A 19454-nucleotide genomic window follows, 5' to 3' on the forward strand; every position below is an offset into this window, starting at 1 on the left:
AGAGAACAGTTCCCCAAAACCACGCTCCTTGTTCCATTCGGAAGCGTGGAGAGATTAGCTACAAGAGGAAGAGACCAAGAAGCAAGAGTGATATTCCCAGGGCCCTGTACCAGTGCGAATAATTACGGGTGTCTTTCAGTATTCTATGTGAGTCATCTGCGTACACAGCATCACCACGCAGGGCGATCAGGCAAGAAAATGTGTGCTTGCAATCGCTCATCCTCACGGGATCTTATATTATTCTGAAAGGTGGTACAGAGTTTCTGTTTTTTCTTTCTAGAAAATCAAATTGAAACAGATAGCTAGAGTCCGACTGCGACCCGAAAAAGACCCCGCTCTCCCTCTCTCTCTAGTTCTCGTGAATCCGCCGTGCTTAATGAGCACACGGCTTACATCACGGGAATTCAAGTGATGGAAACTTGCCCCACCCATTTTTTTCTGAGAAGCAGCAGCAACAAGTCCCACTCAAAACACCCAGTAAAGGAAGACGACTCGGGTGGTGCTATCTATCTTTCAATCCATCCATCGCTTTCTCACACACAATCTCCACGCAGGCAGACGCCGTCTGGAGCGTAGTGCATCGTTTCCTAGGCTGCAGAAAGAGAATCAGAAAACGATAAGCTATTTACTATACTATATAGCCTCTGTATGCATACCTCTTTCTAAGTTGATCCTAAACCAGTAAGAGTTTCCGTTTCCAATCTTTTCGCTTGTTTGTCTCTTAAAAACTGGGGTGACATCCTCGTGCGTCTGACCAGGGATCACGTAATGCAAATGGTACGACATGACAAAACAGACCATAGTGTTGTATAATAAATTCAAATACTATATTGATATTTCTATGAAAGGAAATAGATTTTTATGAGTGGTCCAGGCCTCACAGCTTTCCAGGCTCTCAACTTCACGTCTCGAGCTCTCGCCTGTGCACGGGTAGTGTGTCAAGACCCAGTGCATAGAGAATTACTTGTGATGGGGCGTGGCTTCTACTCAACTGACAACGATGATAGGAAGAAAAGGTGGCGGTGGTGGTGGTAGCCATCGCCAGTTGGCTTGACAAGGTTCTTTATCATCAAGAGAACAATTCCATGATCCATTTGGACGAGAAAGAGAGAGAGAGAGAGAGAGGGTCCCTCAAGTTTCATTAAAGCTACGCTAGGCCGGGCGGGAGAGGGGGGCGAGCCAAAGAAACGCAAAGCAAACAAAGCCAGAGAGTAGACGCGAGAGAAGGAAACAAACAAACAAGGGATGATCAGCGCATCGTTTCCCACAGGGACCACAGCTTTCTTCATTTGGTTTTTTTACGTGGAGAGAATGGTGCCATTACCTTTTTACAAAGATTTTATTTTATTTTTTTACTTGTGCTTTTTGCTGTTGACGGATCAGCTTTCAATGAATCCCTTTTTTTGTATCGACTCTTACTTTGTTCAGGCCTGTAGGTGGCAGATTGTTGTGTGCTACGGAACCAAACCACGCCTCAATAAGAATTGATAGCAAAGTACTACAAGGATTTGTTTTTGTTTTCTTACTGTTTTCTTTTTCCCTTTTTAATAAAAAAAGAAGAAAATTTATAATAGGGGGACATGGGAAGTTCTCGTATGCATTCAATGACTTCTCCTATCTAGCTACTTTGGATGTGAGCGATGTGTCGGACCGAAAAGAACCCAGGGATTCCAGACGTGGACTCGGGCCTCTCTTTTACTCTAATGTTTCTGAAAGAGAGATGCACGAAGCAACTTGCTTAGATCAATGTTCAATTCGCCCTCGATTGCAACATGTGAAGGAGTTCTCCACTAAGTTGCGGACACATTCAAGGATTTCTTTTTCCCACAACCTTTTTTTCTCGCTTTTTTATTTATTATTATTTATTATTCCGGGTCACGGTCTGCAACTGTGAGCTTATACGTGAGGAGGAAATCGCCAGCAAACTTCCCATGACATTTCTTCGTGTGCTGTTGTTGTTTTCACGAAGATGTTGCTGGTGCTGCTTTGGCTTGCTGGTCCCGGCTGGCTAGTCAGGATTGGATCCACTTAACTTAATTACTGGGATTTCGATCCAAGCAATGGAGAAGCGACACAAAATCCCACCCAACTTGTCTAGACAATGAAGTTGCTGTCAATCACACAAGTTGAGGTTGCTTTAACTAGGATCAAGAATCACAAAGGGGGGAGGAAAGAAAAAGAGGGCAAATGAAGACCTCCAGTGTCACAACAAGAGCATGAATCCATTCATTTTCCTCAGTTAGAGGATTATAGTTTAGTAGCTCCTAGCACACCACCAGCATAACTTGTCAAGATCACTTTGGGGGCAAAAATAAATTGGACAGATACCACCAACACTTCCTTAGTGATATTCTATACATAAGTTGGAAGCATAGGACCATGGGGGCGCTGCAAGACCCTGTATACAATATATGAATGGATGAATGAATATGCAAATAAAGTGGTAGTACATGAGAATAATAATCACACACACCACACCCACACACATCACACACACACACACAAAGTCTTACAGGCAGCAGCAAGCACTAAGACAGGAATAAAAAATTTTCTATAATGCAAGCCACAAAGAAAGTGCAAAGCTACCTAATACTCAAAAAAAGCATCAACCTACACACACCAACACACACAAGCGCACACACCCACACACACACTCTAGCCAGCAAAAGCAGAGAAAGTTGTGTACCGTGCCAATACTTACACATGACTCTTATGTATCTTGGACCCAAAGATATGCCACAGATTGAGGGTGATCCCACTATATGTTTGAAGTTGGTGGTGGATGTGATAATGCAGGGCATGCTGCTTGCTTTGCTCATGCCTCTGGCATGAACAACAGCAATAGCAGCACCACCAACAGTTAATTTATAGAGTTTAAGTTTTGCATTTTCGTGAGCTGCTACAAACAAGACCTAGAGTTTTCTAATGACTTTTTTTCTTTTTTCTAGATAAACAGCTATATGCATAAATTTCTTGGTTCCAGAACCCCCCAGTGCAAGGAAGCAACAGCAGCAGTGTCAGCAAAAGTAGCAAGTGTAGGGCAGCATCAATGATTTATTCTCAAAGGAGTGTGTCAGTCCAGGAGGGGGGCCAGAGCCAGGCCAGGATCTGAAAGCAGGAGAGTACAGTGGTGTGAGGGGAACAAGTGTAGCACTGGCATTGTCTTCTGTGTACGAACTGTTGACAGACAGCCTGATTTATGCATTTTTGGAAAAGCTTACAATTTCTTTTCCATTATTATATTTATGAGATTTCAGGAACTGGATAGCAGCACATTGATCCATGAGGATCCTTCTTGACAGTTGCTTGTATAGGGAAACTGAAAAATTAAAAGAAAAATAAAATAAAAATAAAGAAAAGATGGAAAGGAATTGGCCTCATTTGACAGGAAGAAGATGGGACCCTACAGAATCCAATTTACTTTTTTGGCCCACTACAAGACCAAGGTATAGCAGTCCAGATTTTCAACTTAAAATGTGAGCCAAATGATTTTGCCCTGCATTTAAAGCAGCGGCACAGGAGAATAGTTCCTTTCACAAGGAACAAGTCTCCCAATCCAATCCCTTTCTTGCCTTTTCCTTGTATGTTTTTGGTATGGAATGGTAAATGTAAATAGCTTTGGACTGCAGTGGAGGGACCTCTGTGTTTGTGTTGTGGATTGGATTGCCCTGTTGCTGAAAACAGGAGCAGAAGAAACAGGAGCAGCAGCAGCAGCAGCAGCAGCAGGACCTTCAACCTACTCCTTCAAACCCCACCAACAAAGAACCAAGAAAGAAAACCAAAAGTAAACAAGAGGAGAGTCCACGAAGGCACAGAAAGTTTCTACCTAGGATTAGGAGTAGGATGCCATTCCTGCTTGTCAATGTATTGCTTTGGCATTGCACAATCTGCTGCACTCCCACCCAGACCCTACCCAACATGGAATATGGAACCTCACCACTCAGTCCATTCTGCATCCACTGCTCAATAATGCTGGACACTACCAGCCTGGTTTTGGAATTTTCTCTTTTTTCACAATGTTTGAGTCCCATGTGGCAGACACGTGGTGCTGATGCTGGCTGCCACATAGGAGTCCGGAATTAAATATATATATATATAGCACAACACAATCTGTCTTCTCTGCACAACACCTTTCTCAATTTGGATCTCAGCTCTAGCCAGCATCAATGGTCGCCATTCATAAATGTTAGATTCCTCGCAATCCAAACGGTTTCCTCCGCTCTTTGTTTCCTGGGAGATCGTCTCCTCCACCACCCGGGCCTTGGTGGTTTTTTTGCTTTTAAAGTGATGTCACAGCCGACTAGTGGTGGTGTCGCTGCCCATTCAATTCACTCCATTCCAGTTCTTACCCAGTGCCCCATTTTTTTAATTTCTCTCCCTTTCCTTCCTGTCGAGAGGGCCGCTGCAAATTTTCTTTCCCTTTCTCTCTGGCCATACAAGTCCATTCGTCCAGACCTAGACCCAGACCCAGCTCGATTGATTGGTTTGACAAATGCAGCAAGAAAACAAAGGCGCTCTTGGGCAGCAGCAGCTTTCACTCAATCTCTCACTCACGCTCGCTCACACTCACAATGAAACTTGGAGCTCCCTCCCCACTGGGTGCTCTGTGGCCCCCCTCTTGAGTAGAAAAAAAACGAAAGCACCGTGTGTTTGAATGGGACGGATATTCTCCCCCCCCCCGTCCGTACTAGGGCACGGCCTTGGCGCCACGTGTACGGCCCCCCCGGGACGTACGCGCTTGTCGCAATCATTGCAACAACCCCAATGATGATGCAATCTCCCGACGCTTTCTACCCAAAAACTATTCACCGGCACCACACATCAATATGATGCGCACACACACACACACACACACACACACACACAAACACACACACTCCCTCTGTGAGAGTGACGCTGATTGGGCGACGCGACTCCCACGCAGTCAAAGCTACCTAGAAATTTTGCTTTTCCGGGAATTAAAAATTTCGGAAATTTCCGGAAAAGTAAATAGAAAGAAATCGGTAGAAAAATATTCTCTCGCTGTCTCGGCGTGGGGGCGTGGTTAAATTTGCCACGCCCGCGTTGTTTTAATCTTATCAAAGAATCGGCGAGTCCGCTCCTTAATTTGGGCTTGAAACACCAACTTCGCCGCGAAAATGTATGAGAAAAAGCATGGAAAAACAATACAACCTCATGCAACACACCCAGTGGCCACGTGGCCCGCTGGCCCTAATTGGAATATACGCCACCTCTAATTCGGAAACAAAAAGGCAGCTCTCTTTAAAAAATGTCGTAGTTGCCCTAATTATCGGCGGCATTTTTACGGTAGGTTAGCGCGTACGGTTAAAACCGCAAGAAGGAAAATAAAATTGACGGCATGCGGGGGTCATTTCCCCATGCGTGGAGGCGCCGCCCTCTCTTTGCCGTTTGGACCACTCCCAATAACATCAGCGCGTAACGTACCGGTCGTACGCTCGGACTTTGTGCCAGTGGCCCAATTCCATACGCCAAGTAATGGGGCCATACGGCGTATGGGTGACCAGATTTAGTTGGTGTTTGGAAAGCGTTAAGTTTAGCGGCAGTCCTTAAGTTACAAAGTTAAAAAGGCTATCTTTTTTTTTTTTTCTTTAGGGACCCCGCCAAAGTTTTAAGCGCTTAATAGGAAATCTTATATGTGTGGGGGCGAAGAATAGAGAGAAGAGAAAGAAGGCGCTATAGAGTAGAGGAAAAAAAAGAAAGGGCTCTCTCTCTCTCTCTCTCGCCTCTATCGGCGCCTTGGCGGTGCGCGCAGCGATTCCATCGTCTCCTTCTCTTTTCCTGGAATCGATCGCTGGGCACTGAAATCGTGGCGCTGTGACGACGCCGAATCCGGGGGGACGCGCAGTCTTGCATGATTCTTGAGCGCCGCGGCGGGATTGAAAGCGCGCAAGATTTCGCCATTCCAAGAGGGGAGCCGATCAAGATTGTGGGAATTCTTGTTCCAGCGTTTGCTATCGGCCGCAAGAACGCGTGGATGGAAAGAAGCATTCCATCGGCGGGCCTGTGATTGATTGGTGGCGAGGGTTTAGAACAGGGCTCGCAATCGCTTCGCGGCCGCGGCTAGAAAGCTCCTAGGTAGGCATAATTTCCTCTCCTTGCCGATGGTTCTCAATGCCGCTTCCAGATCTCGTGCCCGGCATTGAATCAAGATCGCAGCGACTCTGGAAGCCAGAATCCCGCAGAAAAGAATGGCTGTCCAGGCGCAGTATCCATCCACGATCCCGGTGGCCGATTTTCGCGTGAGGTTTGTGATCTCCTCTCCCGGATCCGCGAGCGCGAATTTACATCTTGATGTTTGTGGAACAGGGCGAGGCAAGTTTTCGCTGCGAATGGAAGCAAGAATCCATTCCCCTACATCGTGTCGGGGACGCCGCACGAGGATGTCCAATTCCAGCTCATGAGCGCCGCGCCCGGGGTCGTGAACCAGATCGCACACATGAATTCAAGTAAGTGTCTCCCGGGATCGATCGTTTTGCTACTTTCCTTGCATGTTTTTAGGTTGTGTTCTTGCATTGTTTCGCTTTGCGCGTCTCTGAGATGGGTGTGCGTGTAGTTGCAGGATCAGCGCCAGTCCAGCAAAGTGGTGCTCAATTCACGGACGAGTTCGTGTGTGGCATCAATGGTTCCAACAAGAGACCCAGGCAATCGGAGTTTCTTCCAGCGCATCAGCACCATTTACAGCATCAGCAGCAGCAGCAACAACAGCACCCACCATCGCAGCAGCAGCAGCAGCATCAACAGATTGTCCATGACTTTCATCGTCCGTCCGTGTCCACGATGCCTGTCTCTGGCGCTCCCAATACCGGAGTCTCGACAGGCCTCCGCCTGGCCTTCCCGGACGACCGCTTGTCAAGCACAGCACCATCCGGTTGTGGGAAATTAGAGCTCAATTCCACGACGGGGCTGTCGATGCTGGTGGAGGAGATTGCGATTGAGCTGCAGCGGCAAAGAGACGAGATCGAGCAGTTGATGCGAGCTCAGGTTAGTTGTGTCTTATTTTCCTAGTTCTTTGAGTCTCAAACTGACGGACCAATCGCTGCGCTTGGCAGGAAGAGCAAATGAGAAGAGCCATCGAGGAGAAACAGCAGCAGCAATCCAGAGCGCTGCTGAACTCGGTGGAGCGATTCGTAGCGCGGCGGCTTCGCGAGAAGGACATAGAGATGGAGAAGATCAACCGCAGGAACATGGAGCTGGAGGAGCGGGTGAAGCAATTGACGGTGGAGGCGCGGCTGTGGCAGAACAAGGCCAAGAACGGGGAGATGATGGTGGCGAGCCTCCGGAGCAATCTCCAGCAGGCGGTGGCGCTGAGCCGCGAACAGAGCAGGGAGGGGGTCGGGGACACGGACGCCGACGACGCGGAGTCGTCCCACCCGGACGACGCCGCGGACGATCACGCACGGACTTACAAGGAGAACAAGGAACTCCGGGAGAAGCGGACTTGCAGAGTATGCCGGTCCAACGACGTGTGCATACTTTTGCTCCCGTGCAGGCATCTGTGCCTGTGCAAAGAGTGTGAGGCGCGCTTGGACACTTGCCCGCTGTGTAGACACTCCAAGAACGCGAGCGTCCAAGTGTATATGTCGTGACGAGGGGCCGTCACGCTGGTCAGGCAGGCAGGCAGGCGGGGGGGATAGGTTCTCACAGGGGTCTCGTCTCACAGGAGGTCTGCAAGGGATGGAAAACGCAGCAGTGGCTCTGGCACAGGCAGGCAGGGATTTTCTTTTTGGGGAAGGCAGGCATGGTTTGTAGCTGCGAAGTTTTAGGCGGAGGAGGACGTAAGTTTTGAGTGTAGTTGTTGCGTGAGAGCTCAACAAAGCAACAAGGCGGCCAAAGCAGGGTGGTGGAGAAGAATCCGGGCACAGGAAAAGCAAAAAAAAGAAGGATGGGGAGTGGAAAGTTTGTCCATGGCATAATGTCGTCGATCGATTCTTGGAGGTGGTGGTGGTGCTTGTGGAGATTTGTGGGGAACAGGGACAGAGTATACAAGTTCTCTCGCCTTTATTTTTTTCCTGCGGGAAAAAGAAAGGCGGGGCATCCTCCACAGGCATCGGCTCGAGTGACGCGACAGGTTTTGTTGCATCACACAGGGATGGATGGACTTGGACTTTTCTTCCTCGAGACTCGACAGGGAACACACACACACACACACACTCTGGAATGGTTGGCGGCTTCTTCCCATGACTCGCTTGATGCTCTCGGGCGATGGATCGATCGATCGATCGATCGATCGTCTTCGTTCGTGATCGTGATCGGGATCGATGGGTCGCTCGCCGTCTCTGGTGGGATTCGAGTGGAGTCGCAGTCATGGATTGGATCCAGCCGAGGAAGACGAGGGCAAAGATGCGCCCAGGAAAAAGTTGGTCGTCGTTACGCAACGCAGCAACACTGTGGATTGGATGGATGGGTGTGTAAAAACGAGACGCAGCAGCGCTTGCTTGGATTGGATAGAAAGAAAAGAAAGAAAAAAAAGAAGAAGACGTTTCTCGGCAGAAAAGAGTAGAGAAAGAGCGAGCAATTTGTCTTCCCGAGTGGAGAATGTACATAGGCCGAAACTTTGATAATGTGAGACCATCTCTAGAAAAAAAATTTGGAAAAATAGCGGAAAAGAACAAGGCATCGTCTTGTTTGACTCTACCTCTAGCCGTGTTTAAGTATTCTTTTGTTTCTTAGCGCTAATTGGGCTTGTTTAATTGCCTGGCACATTGCACGATTGGTTTGTATTCTTATGTTGCAACAGGCACCAACATGAGATCTGCAAGCAACAGTGTGTGTTTGCGATTTATTATTAATAAAATGCAAATTATATAAATCTTTTCAATGTTTTTTAATTTTTGTTTTGATTGATTGATAGTCTGTTCTTTTTTTTGTCCATGGGACACTAGAATATAAGATATAATTGCTAGACGATATGGAAACTCTACCACTGGAGTTTTTAAAGGGAACAAAAATATCAGTTGGATTTGTCGTCCCACCCCGGCCTTTTCCTCGCCATTGAATGGAAATTGGGACGAGTTTTCCTCTGGGTTGAACAAGACAAACAATGCTTTTCCTTCGATCCAGAAAATTAAAAATTAAAACTATAAATAAATAAAATTGAGTTGCAAAGTGTGAAATGGGATAAGAGTCTAGAGGATTTGCTTGCCATCTCTCTTTTGTGGGGGCCTCCAATTCAATCCAAACAATGGTGGGGTGATGGTGGTGGTGGTGTAGTGGTGTGGTGGAGAGATCATAGATTTGCATGCCTTGACAAAATCACACAACCCACATTGTTTGTCCAGCACATGAAATAGAACAATTCCAGGTATTTTATTAGAAAAAAAAAGCACTAATTTCCCCACTTTTATCCTTTTTTCTAAAGACAAAAGCCCTTCCACCGCATCAGAGGTGTGAACAAGTTATTGGTCGAGGAAATGATGAATCGATTCAATTCATTCGCTCGTCTCTTTGCCGATTTCGTGTCCTGTTTTGATTTTAAAAATATTCAGTATAAAAAATAAAAAAGAAATTGAGTATATGAGAATAAAATAAAAAATAAAAAATAAAGAAAAAGAAAATGCTTGTGATGTGTTTTGGTTTGGTTTGGGTCCTACTCACAAAACCAACAAAGAAAAAAAAGCGAGACACCCCTTCATGTAATGGATGAACTTCCCGTGTTCTCACAAAAGCCACGAAAGAAAAGAGAGGAAAAAATAAAAGGGAATCAATTGGAGGGGATGGCTACAAACGATTTTGGCGGGCTGCCAATAAAAGTGGGTCTCTTCTCTCGCGCCATCAAACGTAATCCATTCCAAAACATTCAAATTCTGGGACTTGGCGCCAGATGGAGATTTTAGGGTTCTAGCAGAAAATTTATTTAGGGTTTACAGGGTTCTCTCTGTCTCGGGGATGGGAGACCGGGCGACGCTCCATCGGCTGTGGGAGAAATGGGCGCTGCCATTCATCTCCGTCTCAGGTAGACAGACGCCATCGCGCGAGCGATTGCGCATTTGATTTCTTTGCGATTTTGCGCAGGAGATAAGCCTCTTACAGGCGCCGCGCTGATCAATGTATCCGCCGATCGGCCATCGCGCTTCTACACATTGATGTGAGTAAGCGGAGCTTTTCCTTTGCAGCTCTGATTCTTTTGCTTTACTGTTGCTGTGAATTGATTCGAGCGAGAGAAACTCGTTTTGACTCTTTAATGTTTGTGATGGATTTTTTGTGGTTGGAACGTTACAGTGTCGAGCAAGAGGTGCTCTCCTTTAAGCCCTCGGGCATGCGGCCCATGATGGAAGCCATTAGAAACAATTCGCTCCACACGGACTACTTCTACATTGGACCCGATAAGTGTACGTGAGAGTTCTTCTTTCATGTTTTCCTTCTTGTATTTCTTTCCCGGGATTAGCCCTTCCTGATAGAGTTCTTCGACGACGTTTTGGTTTTGGTTTCCTTGTTCTATTACTCTAACCGTAGCGCTGATACACTTGCAAACAGATCTAGTTACTGCGATCTTGGAGAACGTCTACTGCGCACGTTGCGTGAATGCCAGGAACTTAAGTGGTTGCGGGGTCATAATTTCTCGTCACGCACCTTTCATTATAATAGCCACGTAAGTGAAGAACTTGCAAACCTCCTCCTCCTCCTTTGCTTACACATTTATCATCGTGGCAACAACAACAGGTACGAGGGCGCTGTTTGTGAGGCGTGTAAGGCTGCCGAAGTTGTTGAGTCGTTCCTGGACCAACTCTCGCAGGCTGTTGCATGAGTTTGCGCCGCAACGTGTTACTTACGACAGCGCAGACCTCGTTTTTAATTCAATTCTGGAGCACCAGTCACCGATTTTCTATCGCAGGTGAACAACCATTCTACTGACAGGCTTTGTTTTTCTGGCCGCATCCTTTTCTGTAGGGACATTCCAGCGGCAGGCGCGACTTTGCTGTTTTGTACGTGAGGAAGTTTATTTTTTGGAGCTTTCCTATTCTATTCCGCTGATTTTTCAACATTGATGTATCTGTAGGTGACAGCGCAGATCAGGAAGTAACCGAAGTTTAGAACCGAGATTCCTGCCATCACCCAGAAGAAGAGATCGAGGCGGCCTTGGTTTAAGTTCCGCGGCAGCCACTCTCCTTGTTGCGTGACGTCGTTCAAAACGGTCACTGTGAGTGTGCTGAGGTAGTTGCCAACAGCGACACTGGCCATTGACAACGCACTCCCGATCCCTCTCACGCCGTCCGGGGCCTGGTCGTAGAAGAACTCGGTTTGAGCTACGTACGTGAAAACCTCCGCTAAACCAGACAAGACGTATTGCGGCACTTGCCAGAAGATTGTCATGGGAACAGTCGAGACGGCATCAGCGGCGAGGTGGTGTTCTCGTACTACCTGAAGCCGTTTCCTTTCAACTCCAGCAGCCACCATCATAGCGACTATCAGGATGACATTTCCGATGCCCATTCTTTGGAGGATGGTTATACCTCTCTGGTTTCCAGTCACCTTTCGTAGACTTGGGACGAGAAGCTTCTCGTACAGAACAGTGGCGGCGATGACTGCTAGAGTGTAGAAAGTGTAGAGCGACGCCGGTGACAGGTGCAGCAGTCCAAACTTGTTATCCATGCAAGCGCCTTGCTCGACAAACGTGGTGGTCACCTGAGCTTCAACCATCTGGTATATACAGGAGCTGATCCAGAGAGGCACCATCAGGACGATACACTTGACCTCTTCGACTTGAGTTACAGTGCACAGCTTCCATCGGCTGACTTCACCACCATGGTCCTGCTCCGTTCGCGTTGCCGCTTTGTCAAGGAAGCTGTTCCATGAAGCTCTCGTCAATATGTGGAAAACAGGCTAGTCTACCTTAGGCGGTTACTGTGGAAAATTCGCCTCCCAACGGTGTCCGAGGAACTGGCCTCGTGCAAAAGGGAACTGTCTGTCGGTACAGGTACTTCCCATTTTCTAACAGCTGCTACAACAACCTGAATGGCACGACGAAACGGATTTCCTCCCGGCCTGAAGTGCCTATAGGACGTGATACCGGCTATGAACGTAAGTCCTGCCAGTCCGATAGCGAGAGTGGAAATGCCGTAGCCGATGGCATAGCTGTGGTTTACTTCCACGTATGACAAGATCACGGTCACGAAGAGCGAGCCTAGTAAAGATGCGACGAGGAAGTAGCTGAAGAAGGAGCTCTTGTTCCGGCTTTCCGGTGGATATCCATCCTCGAATTGATCGGCCCCCAATGCGAACATGCATGGCTGGTGTCCTCCAGCTCCGAGTGCCGAGATATAGAGGGCGGTGTACAGGAAAGTTCTTTTTCCGGCTGATGCTGGGGGACATTTGGATACGTCGCCCGAGCTGCACAAGGATCTGAACGATGGTAATGCGGATTGGACCGTGAGAAGCAGCGTCCCCTGTAAGTCGACGATCTTATCGCGTTTTCTACATACGACTGATTTCATGTATCTTTACCAGGAAGTGAATGGCAACGAACAGCACTGAAGCCCAGTATCTTCCGAGGTATGCGTCTCCAATGAATGCCCCGATCAAAGCAGTTGCATATGAAGTTCCCACCCAATTAGTTGCTGCATTTGCTGCTGCACCGTTGCTGAGATTCAGCGACTTCATCAAGTACAGAACCAGATTTGTAGCGACTCCAAAGTACGTTATAGTCCCGAGAACTTGATAGCCTGAGGAACAGAAGAAGCTAGAACTGAGTAGAAACAACATAAAGTACCTAGAACAAACTTGGCAGACTTCCAGCCGCCTGTGGATGATCTCCTGGCTGGATTTCCGAAAACATCGACGGATCCATCTTTGGTAAAGTCGCATCCAGCTTCGACTTCCAAGCTAATCTGTTTCCTGTTTTCAGGTCGATGCACATATCAAACGAACTTACATCGGAGTTCTTGGTGTCACCAAGCCGAACGGAGACGCAGTGTGGCTCTTCCATGAAACTTTCCTAAACAACTTCTTGGAGGAACAACGCTGTTTTCAAGTTCGAAGGAGTCAGACCACCATAAAGGTGAGATCTGTAAGTTTAATTGACGACATGACGTCTCAACCGCAGGCTGGCTAGTGGAACAATGATCTAGAGTTTGATAACGTGCATATAAGCCGAAGATGAAGTCGGCTTCGATGACCATAGTGCCGACGAAAACCTCCTTGACCGCGAGTATGTTCCTGTTCTCTTCTCGACAACTTCTATAGAGAATGGTGGACTCATACCGGTTAGTCAAGTGGACAACAGTTCTAACATCACAGGTCAGAGCCGGACATATACTGGAAGCGAAACAGATATTTGATGGAGTCCCACAAAGAGACATGGTACTGTGGAACTCGATGCTTTACTGCTACGCACAGAACGGGCATCTCACTGACGCAAAGCAGATTTTCCAGGACATGCCCGAGCACAGCATCTCTTCCTGGACTTCGATGATACTTGGATATGCCCAGAGAGGGTACGTAACAAATGCCAGGCGAGTTTTCGACGAGATGCCTCAGCACGATCTTATCTCGTGGACTTCTATGCTCAGTGCCTATTCTCAAGCGGGAGAAACCGAGTCGGCTGTGGAGATCTTCCAGAGAATGCCGGAGAGGAACCAAGTCTCGTGGAATTCGATGCTAGCTTTATATGCACAGGGTGGGGACCTTGAGAAAGCCAAGCAGGTGTTCGATGACATGCCAGAGAAGAACTTCTACGTATCGACGACGATGCTTTGCGCATATGCTCGCAGCGGGTATTTGCATCAAGCCAGGGACTTACTGGATGGAATGCCACAGGTGGATCTAGTAACTTGGAACTCGATTCTATCGGCTTACGCTAAGCAGGGCCGGGTCCAGGAAGCTCAAGAGTTCGTCGAGAGGATGCCACTGAAGAACCTGGTAACTCTCAACTCCTTGCTCTCGGCATACTCTCAAGCTGGACGATTCGAAGAGGCTAGAAAGCTGTTTGAAGAAGGGATGCCGTGCTGGAATATGGTATCGTGGAACATCATGCTCCGTGCTTATGCCGAGAGAGAGCTCACGGTTGCTACCAAGAGGATCTTCGATCGAATGCCACAGCGGGGTTTAGTCTCGTGGACGTGTATGCTCGAGGCTTTTGCTCGGTGTGGGCACCTGGAGGAGGCCAAGCAGATCTTTGACACCATGCCCGAGAGAGCTATAGCTTCCTGGAACTCGCTAATGCTGGGATATGCCCAGAGAGGGTATATCGACGAGGCAAAGGAGGTGTTTCGTGGAGTACCCGAGAAAGATCTGGTGCTTTGGAACTCCATGCTCTGGACTCTACACAGGAGCCTGGAAGAAGCTAAGGTTTTGTTCGATGCGATGCCTTGCCGGGATCTTTTCAGCTGGAGCACGATGGTGGCAGCTTATGCGTCTAGAGGGATCATAGATTACGCGAAGAAGCTGTTTGATAGACAGCCAGAAAGAGATGGTGTCTCGTGGAGCGCGCTCCTGTGTGGTTATTGTATCAGGGAGGAATTTTGTAGAGTTTTCGAGTTGTTTGGCTTGCTGGGGATGGCTAACGCTCCAGAGGAGGTGTGTTTTGTGGCCGTGTTGAGTGCTTGTAGCCATGATGGTATGGTTTATACTGGGAGGAGTCACTTCATGAGTTTGATGTTTGATTTTGATATGAAGCCCACAAAGCAACACTACTGGTGTATGGTTGATATGCTTGGCAGGGCTGGATATATAGTTGATGCCCACGAGTTGGTCAACAATATGCCATTCTTATGATATCAGCGAAAATAATTTTAAATAACTAATTAAGTATACATACACACACACATGCCACTTTGCACTGCAAGACGTTAGTTTATTATACGATAACTGATGTGAGCAGAAGCTAGGGTTGGCTTGGAGAAAATGTGATTGTGGGGAAGTTTTTGTATGTTAGAGGACGAGGAGGAAGTGGGGACCTATTATGTGCTGATGGGTTGGCACATTTTGCGCGAAACCATAGCATGAACTAGTTAGAAAACAAAATGCTACAACTAGAGTGTCATTTATTGTACCTACCATTTATGATAGTAATGAGGAAATGAATAAAATTATGCTAATGAAAAAGAAATAATGGTGTTTGCAAATTGCCAGGTCAAAGCTGGTGGACAGATAAAGATGGAATAGTGCATTCTTTTATAATTGGAGAAAAAACTCCTTAAAATAAATCAATTAATGAAAAATGTGAAACAACACCAAGAGCATTATGAATATGATCTGAAAATAATGTTAAATAATATTGATAGTGTTACAAAAGAGAATACGCATTGTGAAAAGCTAGCAATAGCATATGCTTTGTAAAAATATAACAAAAAAAAATTATCCAAATTGTGAAAAGTCTTATTGTTAGTGTAGCACACCTTATCTCTCTCCGGGCAATTGCTTGATAAAGAAAACTCAATAATTATTTTATCCCTATTATTTTAGTATATCCAAATCTTATCCAATGATCACATGTGCTACATTCAAGGGTAGGGTAGGTGTCAATATTTCAATTTGCTATTTGATTCTTTCTCTTCACCTTTTGCTCTTTCCCAACCTTTTCTTATTTTTCGGCCTAAGCTACCTTCTCATATTCATAAAATTTCTTTTTCATTTGCAATGCTTTCTTCTCTTGGCACGTCAATCATTTGTAACTCTCATGATTCTCATTCTCAATCATATTCATAATATTTCTTTTTCATTTGCAATGCTTTCTTCTCTTGGCACATCAATCATTTGTAACTCTCATGATTCTCATTCTCAGTCCAATGTTGAGTTGAGTGTTTTCTGTCCTCCTCATACTAATATAGATCTTGATTATTCATGAAGTTGAAAATCTTACTTCTGTTTCATTAGCAAAGTCTTTGATCAATTCTAGTGTTAAGTATTCCCCTATTCCAATGGTTGAGTCACTTTGGCCAGAGTTTCGGGTTAAATGCATATTCTTACTTGTGAATGCTACTGAGAGCCTTTGTTTTACTATTGCTACTAAGGAATTTAAATATTCCTTTGAAAGTGTGGATGTTGTTATTGATTTTCCTATCTAAAGTATTAAGTTATGTGTTAAGGAGATTGAGTGGTGTAAATCATTTGTTTATATTGTGGTGGCCAAAGTATTTTATGATAGGAAGTTCCCTATTTTCCAAGTTTTAAGCACATGTTCTTCTAATTTCCCCATTTCTGCATTGTCAATTGTTGCAAATTCCTCTTTTGATGCTTCTTTATCTATTTTTTTCTTCTATAATTGTTTTTCTCAATTTTTCTCGTTTTTTCCTCTTTGCCCTAACACTTCAAACTTTTTTTTCTTCTTCGGAGGGGGTAGAGGGGACGGATGGGAATTTGGCCCCAACGATGGAGTGAGGATGAGTACATATGGTAGTGGAGCGAGGATGAATGACATGGATTGTGGAGTAAGGATGAGTATAGTGAATCTGAATGGACCTAACGTAATAAGGTCAAACATATACAATAGTGGAGTGAGGCTAAATATAGATGGTGGAGTGAAAACGAGCATAGCAAGTCCAAATAGAGCCAGTGTTTCAAAACTTTTTTTCCTTTAGAGAGGGGATAAAGAAAATGTGGAGGATGAACTGAATGAATCCAACTTCCCTAGTTCAAAGTTATAGTTGTGTGGTTAGTTTAAACATTTAGGAGTTGTATATGGTTGCAACTGGTTCATGGAAGTTCTGTAGGTGGCTAATGCTTATGCTATGGTTTTGGATTTTATTTCAATCATGGTTATCAACAACTTTGTTAATGATTTTTTAGGAGCTTTAGATTTTTGTAATAGTTTATAATCACCTAACAGAAGCTTCAGATGTTCCACCTGACTTATTATCATCACCTTTTTCATCTTTCGGAGGGGAGGATGGTGTAAGGTTTGTAAATACATATATGTATATACATGTATTACCCTAGCTAGGTAATACACTAATTATAGTATCTGTCCATTTAGGACTCAATCTAGTCCATCCATTCTTATATATAAGCATAAGTCTAAACCCTAATTAATATATATCCCAAGCACTCACATAGCTAAATTACATTATTTAATAATTTTAAAAAGTGATTGTGTGAAGGATATTTGAAAATCAAAACTAAACCACCTTAATAAAAGAACGTAATAATAATAATAATTTCATGAACCAATCATTCTAACAAAACAAAACCAAATGCCCTCCCGACAAGAATGGTCTTGTTAGATTCTGCATTATTCATTCAACTGGCAAGAACTTTGTTGATTGCACAAAGGTGCCAGGTCTTCCCCTGTTATGTGATTTACTGGATTTCATCTTGAATAAGTAGTGTTCTTTGAGAATATTTATATATTGTGCAGAAGAGCACCATGTACAACCAGTTCGTGGCCACGTTTGACAAGGATGAACACTTTGCGACTTCATGAAGCCGCTTGGTGTCATCAAGACCAGGTACAAGAATGCCCATCAGTGAACGGATTTGAGTTCCAAAAGTTTTGGCCGTTAAGCTTGTTGAGGCAACGTTAACGAGAACTCATTCTGAGAGAAAACGGCGATTTTGAAAAAAAAAACGACTGGTCAATGTGAGGATCCGAGTTTAAAACCCCCCGCGAGATACAAGTCTGACTCTCAAGCTGGAAAACGAACGACAGACACCTTAGGCAAATATGAACATATGGTCTTACGTACACGGGAAAATCCATATCGCTAAGCTGAAATGCTGTTGCCTGCAAGCTGGAGCCGTACCATGGACCGACCAAGGCCTAATATTGATTATTGTTTTGAAGGACGACGTAGTGAAAGACGAGGCAACCAACGCAACAAGCACCGCCATAGTTGAGTGGCTGGAGGATGATCTTCGAGCACAACTTTAGTACCTTTACGAACAGGCCTCAATGCAGGTCCTATCAACCAGCTTACAAAAGCACCACCTACAAAACCTCCCAGCTGCAGAAGGGAAAACAAAAACAATCAAACACAAAGAATTTTGAGACAGAAAGGCTTACATGTCCCCAGTTGTCCACTTCATGTGACATCAAACCACGAACCTGGTTCAACCACGGACTTCAGGAAGAACAGGAGGAGGAAACGAAACTGAGTACAATGTTATAAGCTACGGTGCGTGAATTTCCTGTGCCTTGTTCAGCAATTTCCTGTGCCTGAAGGAGTAGACAGCAAGGGCTCCAATCTGCACTACACAGAGGGTGAGATGCATGTGAGCAGCGTCAGTTCATCAATACCAGGCCACAAATCGCTCCTGAAGCGCCAACTGCTGGTGACTTACACATGAGGAAGCTCAGGCAAGGAGCTGCAACAACGATTTTGAGATGGTTCTGTGTTGTTAAGTCTCGACTTACTAGTAACAGCGGCAACAGCAAACACCACCAAGAACCTCTTGGATCCTCCCAGTGACTCCAAATGTGGACCCAGGGAGTGTACAGAGTAGCAGGTCAACTGCAAAACAGTCCGAGTCCATTAACATTCTAGCTAGCGTGCAACTGACCAGGAGGTGTATCAAGTTGACGTGAAGGAAGGCGGGCGTAAGAAGTCTCCAAATCTGGCCTTTTGCAATCAAGCTATTCACCTCTGACGCTACTGCGGAGCTTTGAGCTCTAGCCAACTGATTAAGCCACAGAGTACCTTTGCTCCCCAGAGGATAAGCCGGTTTTCAGTACCGATCACAATATGCGCCATGAAAGCTCTGCATATACACAGATCGATTGTCAGGAAATATCCATCGAAAAACATAGCACTTGCAGTCCGACTTAATATCACATTGGCTGCAAGTATCACATTCATCCACAACCGTACAGGTGGGTTTCCTGGGAGAGGCGACTGTACTGGGAATGCATTACCTGAAAACAGTTCCACTGGTAAAATCATAATCTGGAAGAAGAAAACCAAAAAAAAAAAAGAAAGAAATACAAAAATAAAATAAAATTTGACCTTTGCGTGCAGCCCGGATCTGAACGATGCTTAATCGCGTTTTCAATGCGACCGCGGGTGACTTGCAATAGATATTGGCCAAAACTTACAGCTAAGTTGCAAACAAGACAAACACGTACCTGGACATTGGGGATGTGAATCTGATGAATCTTGAAACAATGCTGAGCGCGATTCACCGGTAGCGCCAAAACTTGCGCCCTTGCCATGAGAGTGACCCGGAACCCAAAGCAATCTGAAAACCTAGGGCTTCAGTGTGTTCAAAATGAGATGGATATTCCTTGGCAGGAATAGAAAATTCCTGAACATTCCTTGAATATACCAAATAGAATATTCCTGAACGGGTAAAACTCCATTTTATTGTTTTTACAGCACAAGTGAAATATTATCTCCATTTTGGGATATTTCAACATTCATGGTCTGCATCATCGCTGCGCTCTATATATATTCATATACTCAGCAGAAAAAAACTTTAAGGCTAATAAATATATATGTGTCTAACGTAATCCTATATGCTTGCTGTTGCAAACTGGTGAACTACAGCCTTAGAGATGCAGCCTT

At 45.5% G+C, this 19454-nt stretch overlaps 4 protein-coding genes and 1 pseudogene across 6 annotated transcripts; 3 read left to right on the top strand and 2 right to left on the bottom strand.

The window, feature by feature from the left end:
* The first annotated feature begins 5685 nt into the window (after positions 1 to 5685).
* On the top strand, positions 5686 to 8617 carry LOC9630042 (probable BOI-related E3 ubiquitin-protein ligase 3). 2 transcript variants are annotated; one of them, XM_024680607.1, is made up of 5 exons: positions 5686 to 6096; positions 6146 to 6265; positions 6328 to 6467; positions 6575 to 7002; positions 7071 to 8617. In XM_024680607.1, exons 2-5 carry the CDS (start codon positions 6210 to 6212, stop codon positions 7605 to 7607), a joined length of 1161 nt encoding a protein of 386 aa, XP_024536375.1. In that variant the 5' UTR covers positions 5686 to 6096; positions 6146 to 6209; the 3' UTR covers positions 7608 to 8617. The 2 variants fall into 2 exon arrangements, with proteins under 2 accessions (XP_024536375.1, XP_024536376.1); XM_024680608.1 differs by lacking the exon at positions 5686 to 6096 and having other exon boundaries at positions 6105 to 6265.
* Positions 8618 to 9871: 1254 nt separating this feature from the next.
* LOC9630043 lies at positions 9872 to 10844 on the top strand. The gene is made up of 5 exons (XM_024680585.1): positions 9872 to 9973; positions 10033 to 10105; positions 10240 to 10349; positions 10495 to 10609; positions 10681 to 10844. Exons 1-5 carry the CDS (start codon positions 9907 to 9909, stop codon positions 10763 to 10765), a joined length of 450 nt encoding a protein of 149 aa, XP_024536353.1. The 5' UTR covers positions 9872 to 9906; the 3' UTR covers positions 10766 to 10844.
* On the bottom strand, positions 10787 to 12966 carry LOC9630044 (protein NRT1/ PTR FAMILY 8.2). Its single transcript, XM_024680582.1, has 5 exons — positions 12890 to 12966; positions 12728 to 12845; positions 12463 to 12680; positions 11851 to 12404; positions 10787 to 11803 (listed from the first exon to the last, which is right to left on the bottom strand). Exons 1-5 carry the CDS (start codon positions 12941 to 12943, stop codon positions 10981 to 10983), a joined length of 1767 nt encoding a protein of 588 aa, XP_024536350.1. The 5' UTR covers positions 12944 to 12966; the 3' UTR covers positions 10787 to 10980.
* LOC112348307 (pentatricopeptide repeat-containing protein At4g02750-like) lies at positions 12799 to 15053 on the top strand. Of its 2 annotated transcripts, XM_024680583.1 has the most exons (3): positions 12799 to 12810; positions 12863 to 13317; positions 13381 to 15053. In XM_024680583.1, exons 2-3 carry the CDS (start codon positions 13204 to 13206, stop codon positions 14728 to 14730), a joined length of 1464 nt encoding a protein of 487 aa, XP_024536351.1. In that variant the 5' UTR covers positions 12799 to 12810; positions 12863 to 13203; the 3' UTR covers positions 14731 to 15053. The 2 variants fall into 2 exon arrangements, with proteins under 2 accessions (XP_024536351.1, XP_024536352.1); XM_024680584.1 differs by lacking the exon at positions 12799 to 12810 and having other exon boundaries at positions 13182 to 13451; positions 13527 to 15053.
* A 2459-nt stretch (positions 15054 to 17512) lies between these two features.
* Positions 17513 to 19102, bottom strand: LOC9630630 (annotated as a pseudogene).
* Between the last annotated feature and the right edge of the window lie 352 nt (positions 19103 to 19454).

The sequence above is a fragment of the Selaginella moellendorffii genome, unplaced genomic scaffold (genome assembly GCF_000143415.4).
Source record: "Selaginella moellendorffii unplaced genomic scaffold, v1.0 SELMOscaffold_28, whole genome shotgun sequence".
Taxonomy (NCBI): Eukaryota; Viridiplantae; Streptophyta; class Lycopodiopsida; order Selaginellales; family Selaginellaceae; genus Selaginella; species Selaginella moellendorffii.

What these genes read in the sequence shown, in the direction of transcription:
- LOC9630043 (XM_024680585.1), top strand. Translation starts at nt 9,907, where the DNA reads ATGGGAGACCGGGCGACGCTCCATCGGCTGTGGGAGAAATGGGCGCTG. An exon ending in GCCATTCATCTCCGTCTCAG is followed by an intron (nt 9,974 to 10,032) that starts GTAGACAGACGC and finishes GATTTTGCGCAG; the next exon opens with GAGATAAGCCTCTTACAGGC. An exon ending in CCTTTCATTATAATAGCCAC is followed by an intron (nt 10,610 to 10,680) that starts GTAAGTGAAGAA and finishes CAACAACAACAG; the next exon opens with GTACGAGGGCGCTGTTTGTG.
- LOC9630044 (XM_024680582.1), bottom strand. Translation starts at nt 12,943, where the DNA reads ATGGAAGAGCCACACTGCGTCTCCGTTCGGCTTGGTGACACCAAGAAC. An exon ending in TCGTTGCCATTCACTTCCTG is followed by an intron (nt 12,405 to 12,462) that starts GTAAAGATACAT and finishes GTCGACTTACAG; the next exon opens with GGGACGCTGCTTCTCACGGT. An exon ending in TTCCACAGTAACCGCCTAAG is followed by an intron (nt 11,804 to 11,850) that starts GTAGACTAGCCT and finishes TTCATGGAACAG; the next exon opens with CTTCCTTGACAAAGCGGCAA.
- LOC9630042 (XM_024680607.1), top strand. Translation starts at nt 6,210, where the DNA reads ATGGCTGTCCAGGCGCAGTATCCATCCACGATCCCGGTGGCCGATTTT. An exon ending in GTGGCCGATTTTCGCGTGAG is followed by an intron (nt 6,266 to 6,327) that starts GTTTGTGATCTC and finishes TTTGTGGAACAG; the next exon opens with GGCGAGGCAAGTTTTCGCTG. An exon ending in GATCGCACACATGAATTCAA is followed by an intron (nt 6,468 to 6,574) that starts GTAAGTGTCTCC and finishes GTGTGCGTGTAG; the next exon opens with TTGCAGGATCAGCGCCAGTC.
- LOC112348307 (XM_024680583.1), top strand. Translation starts at nt 13,204, where the DNA reads ATGGTGGACTCATACCGGTTAGTCAAGTGGACAACAGTTCTAACATCA. An exon ending in GAGTCCCACAAAGAGACATG is followed by an intron (nt 13,318 to 13,380) that starts GTACTGTGGAAC and finishes GACGCAAAGCAG; the next exon opens with ATTTTCCAGGACATGCCCGA.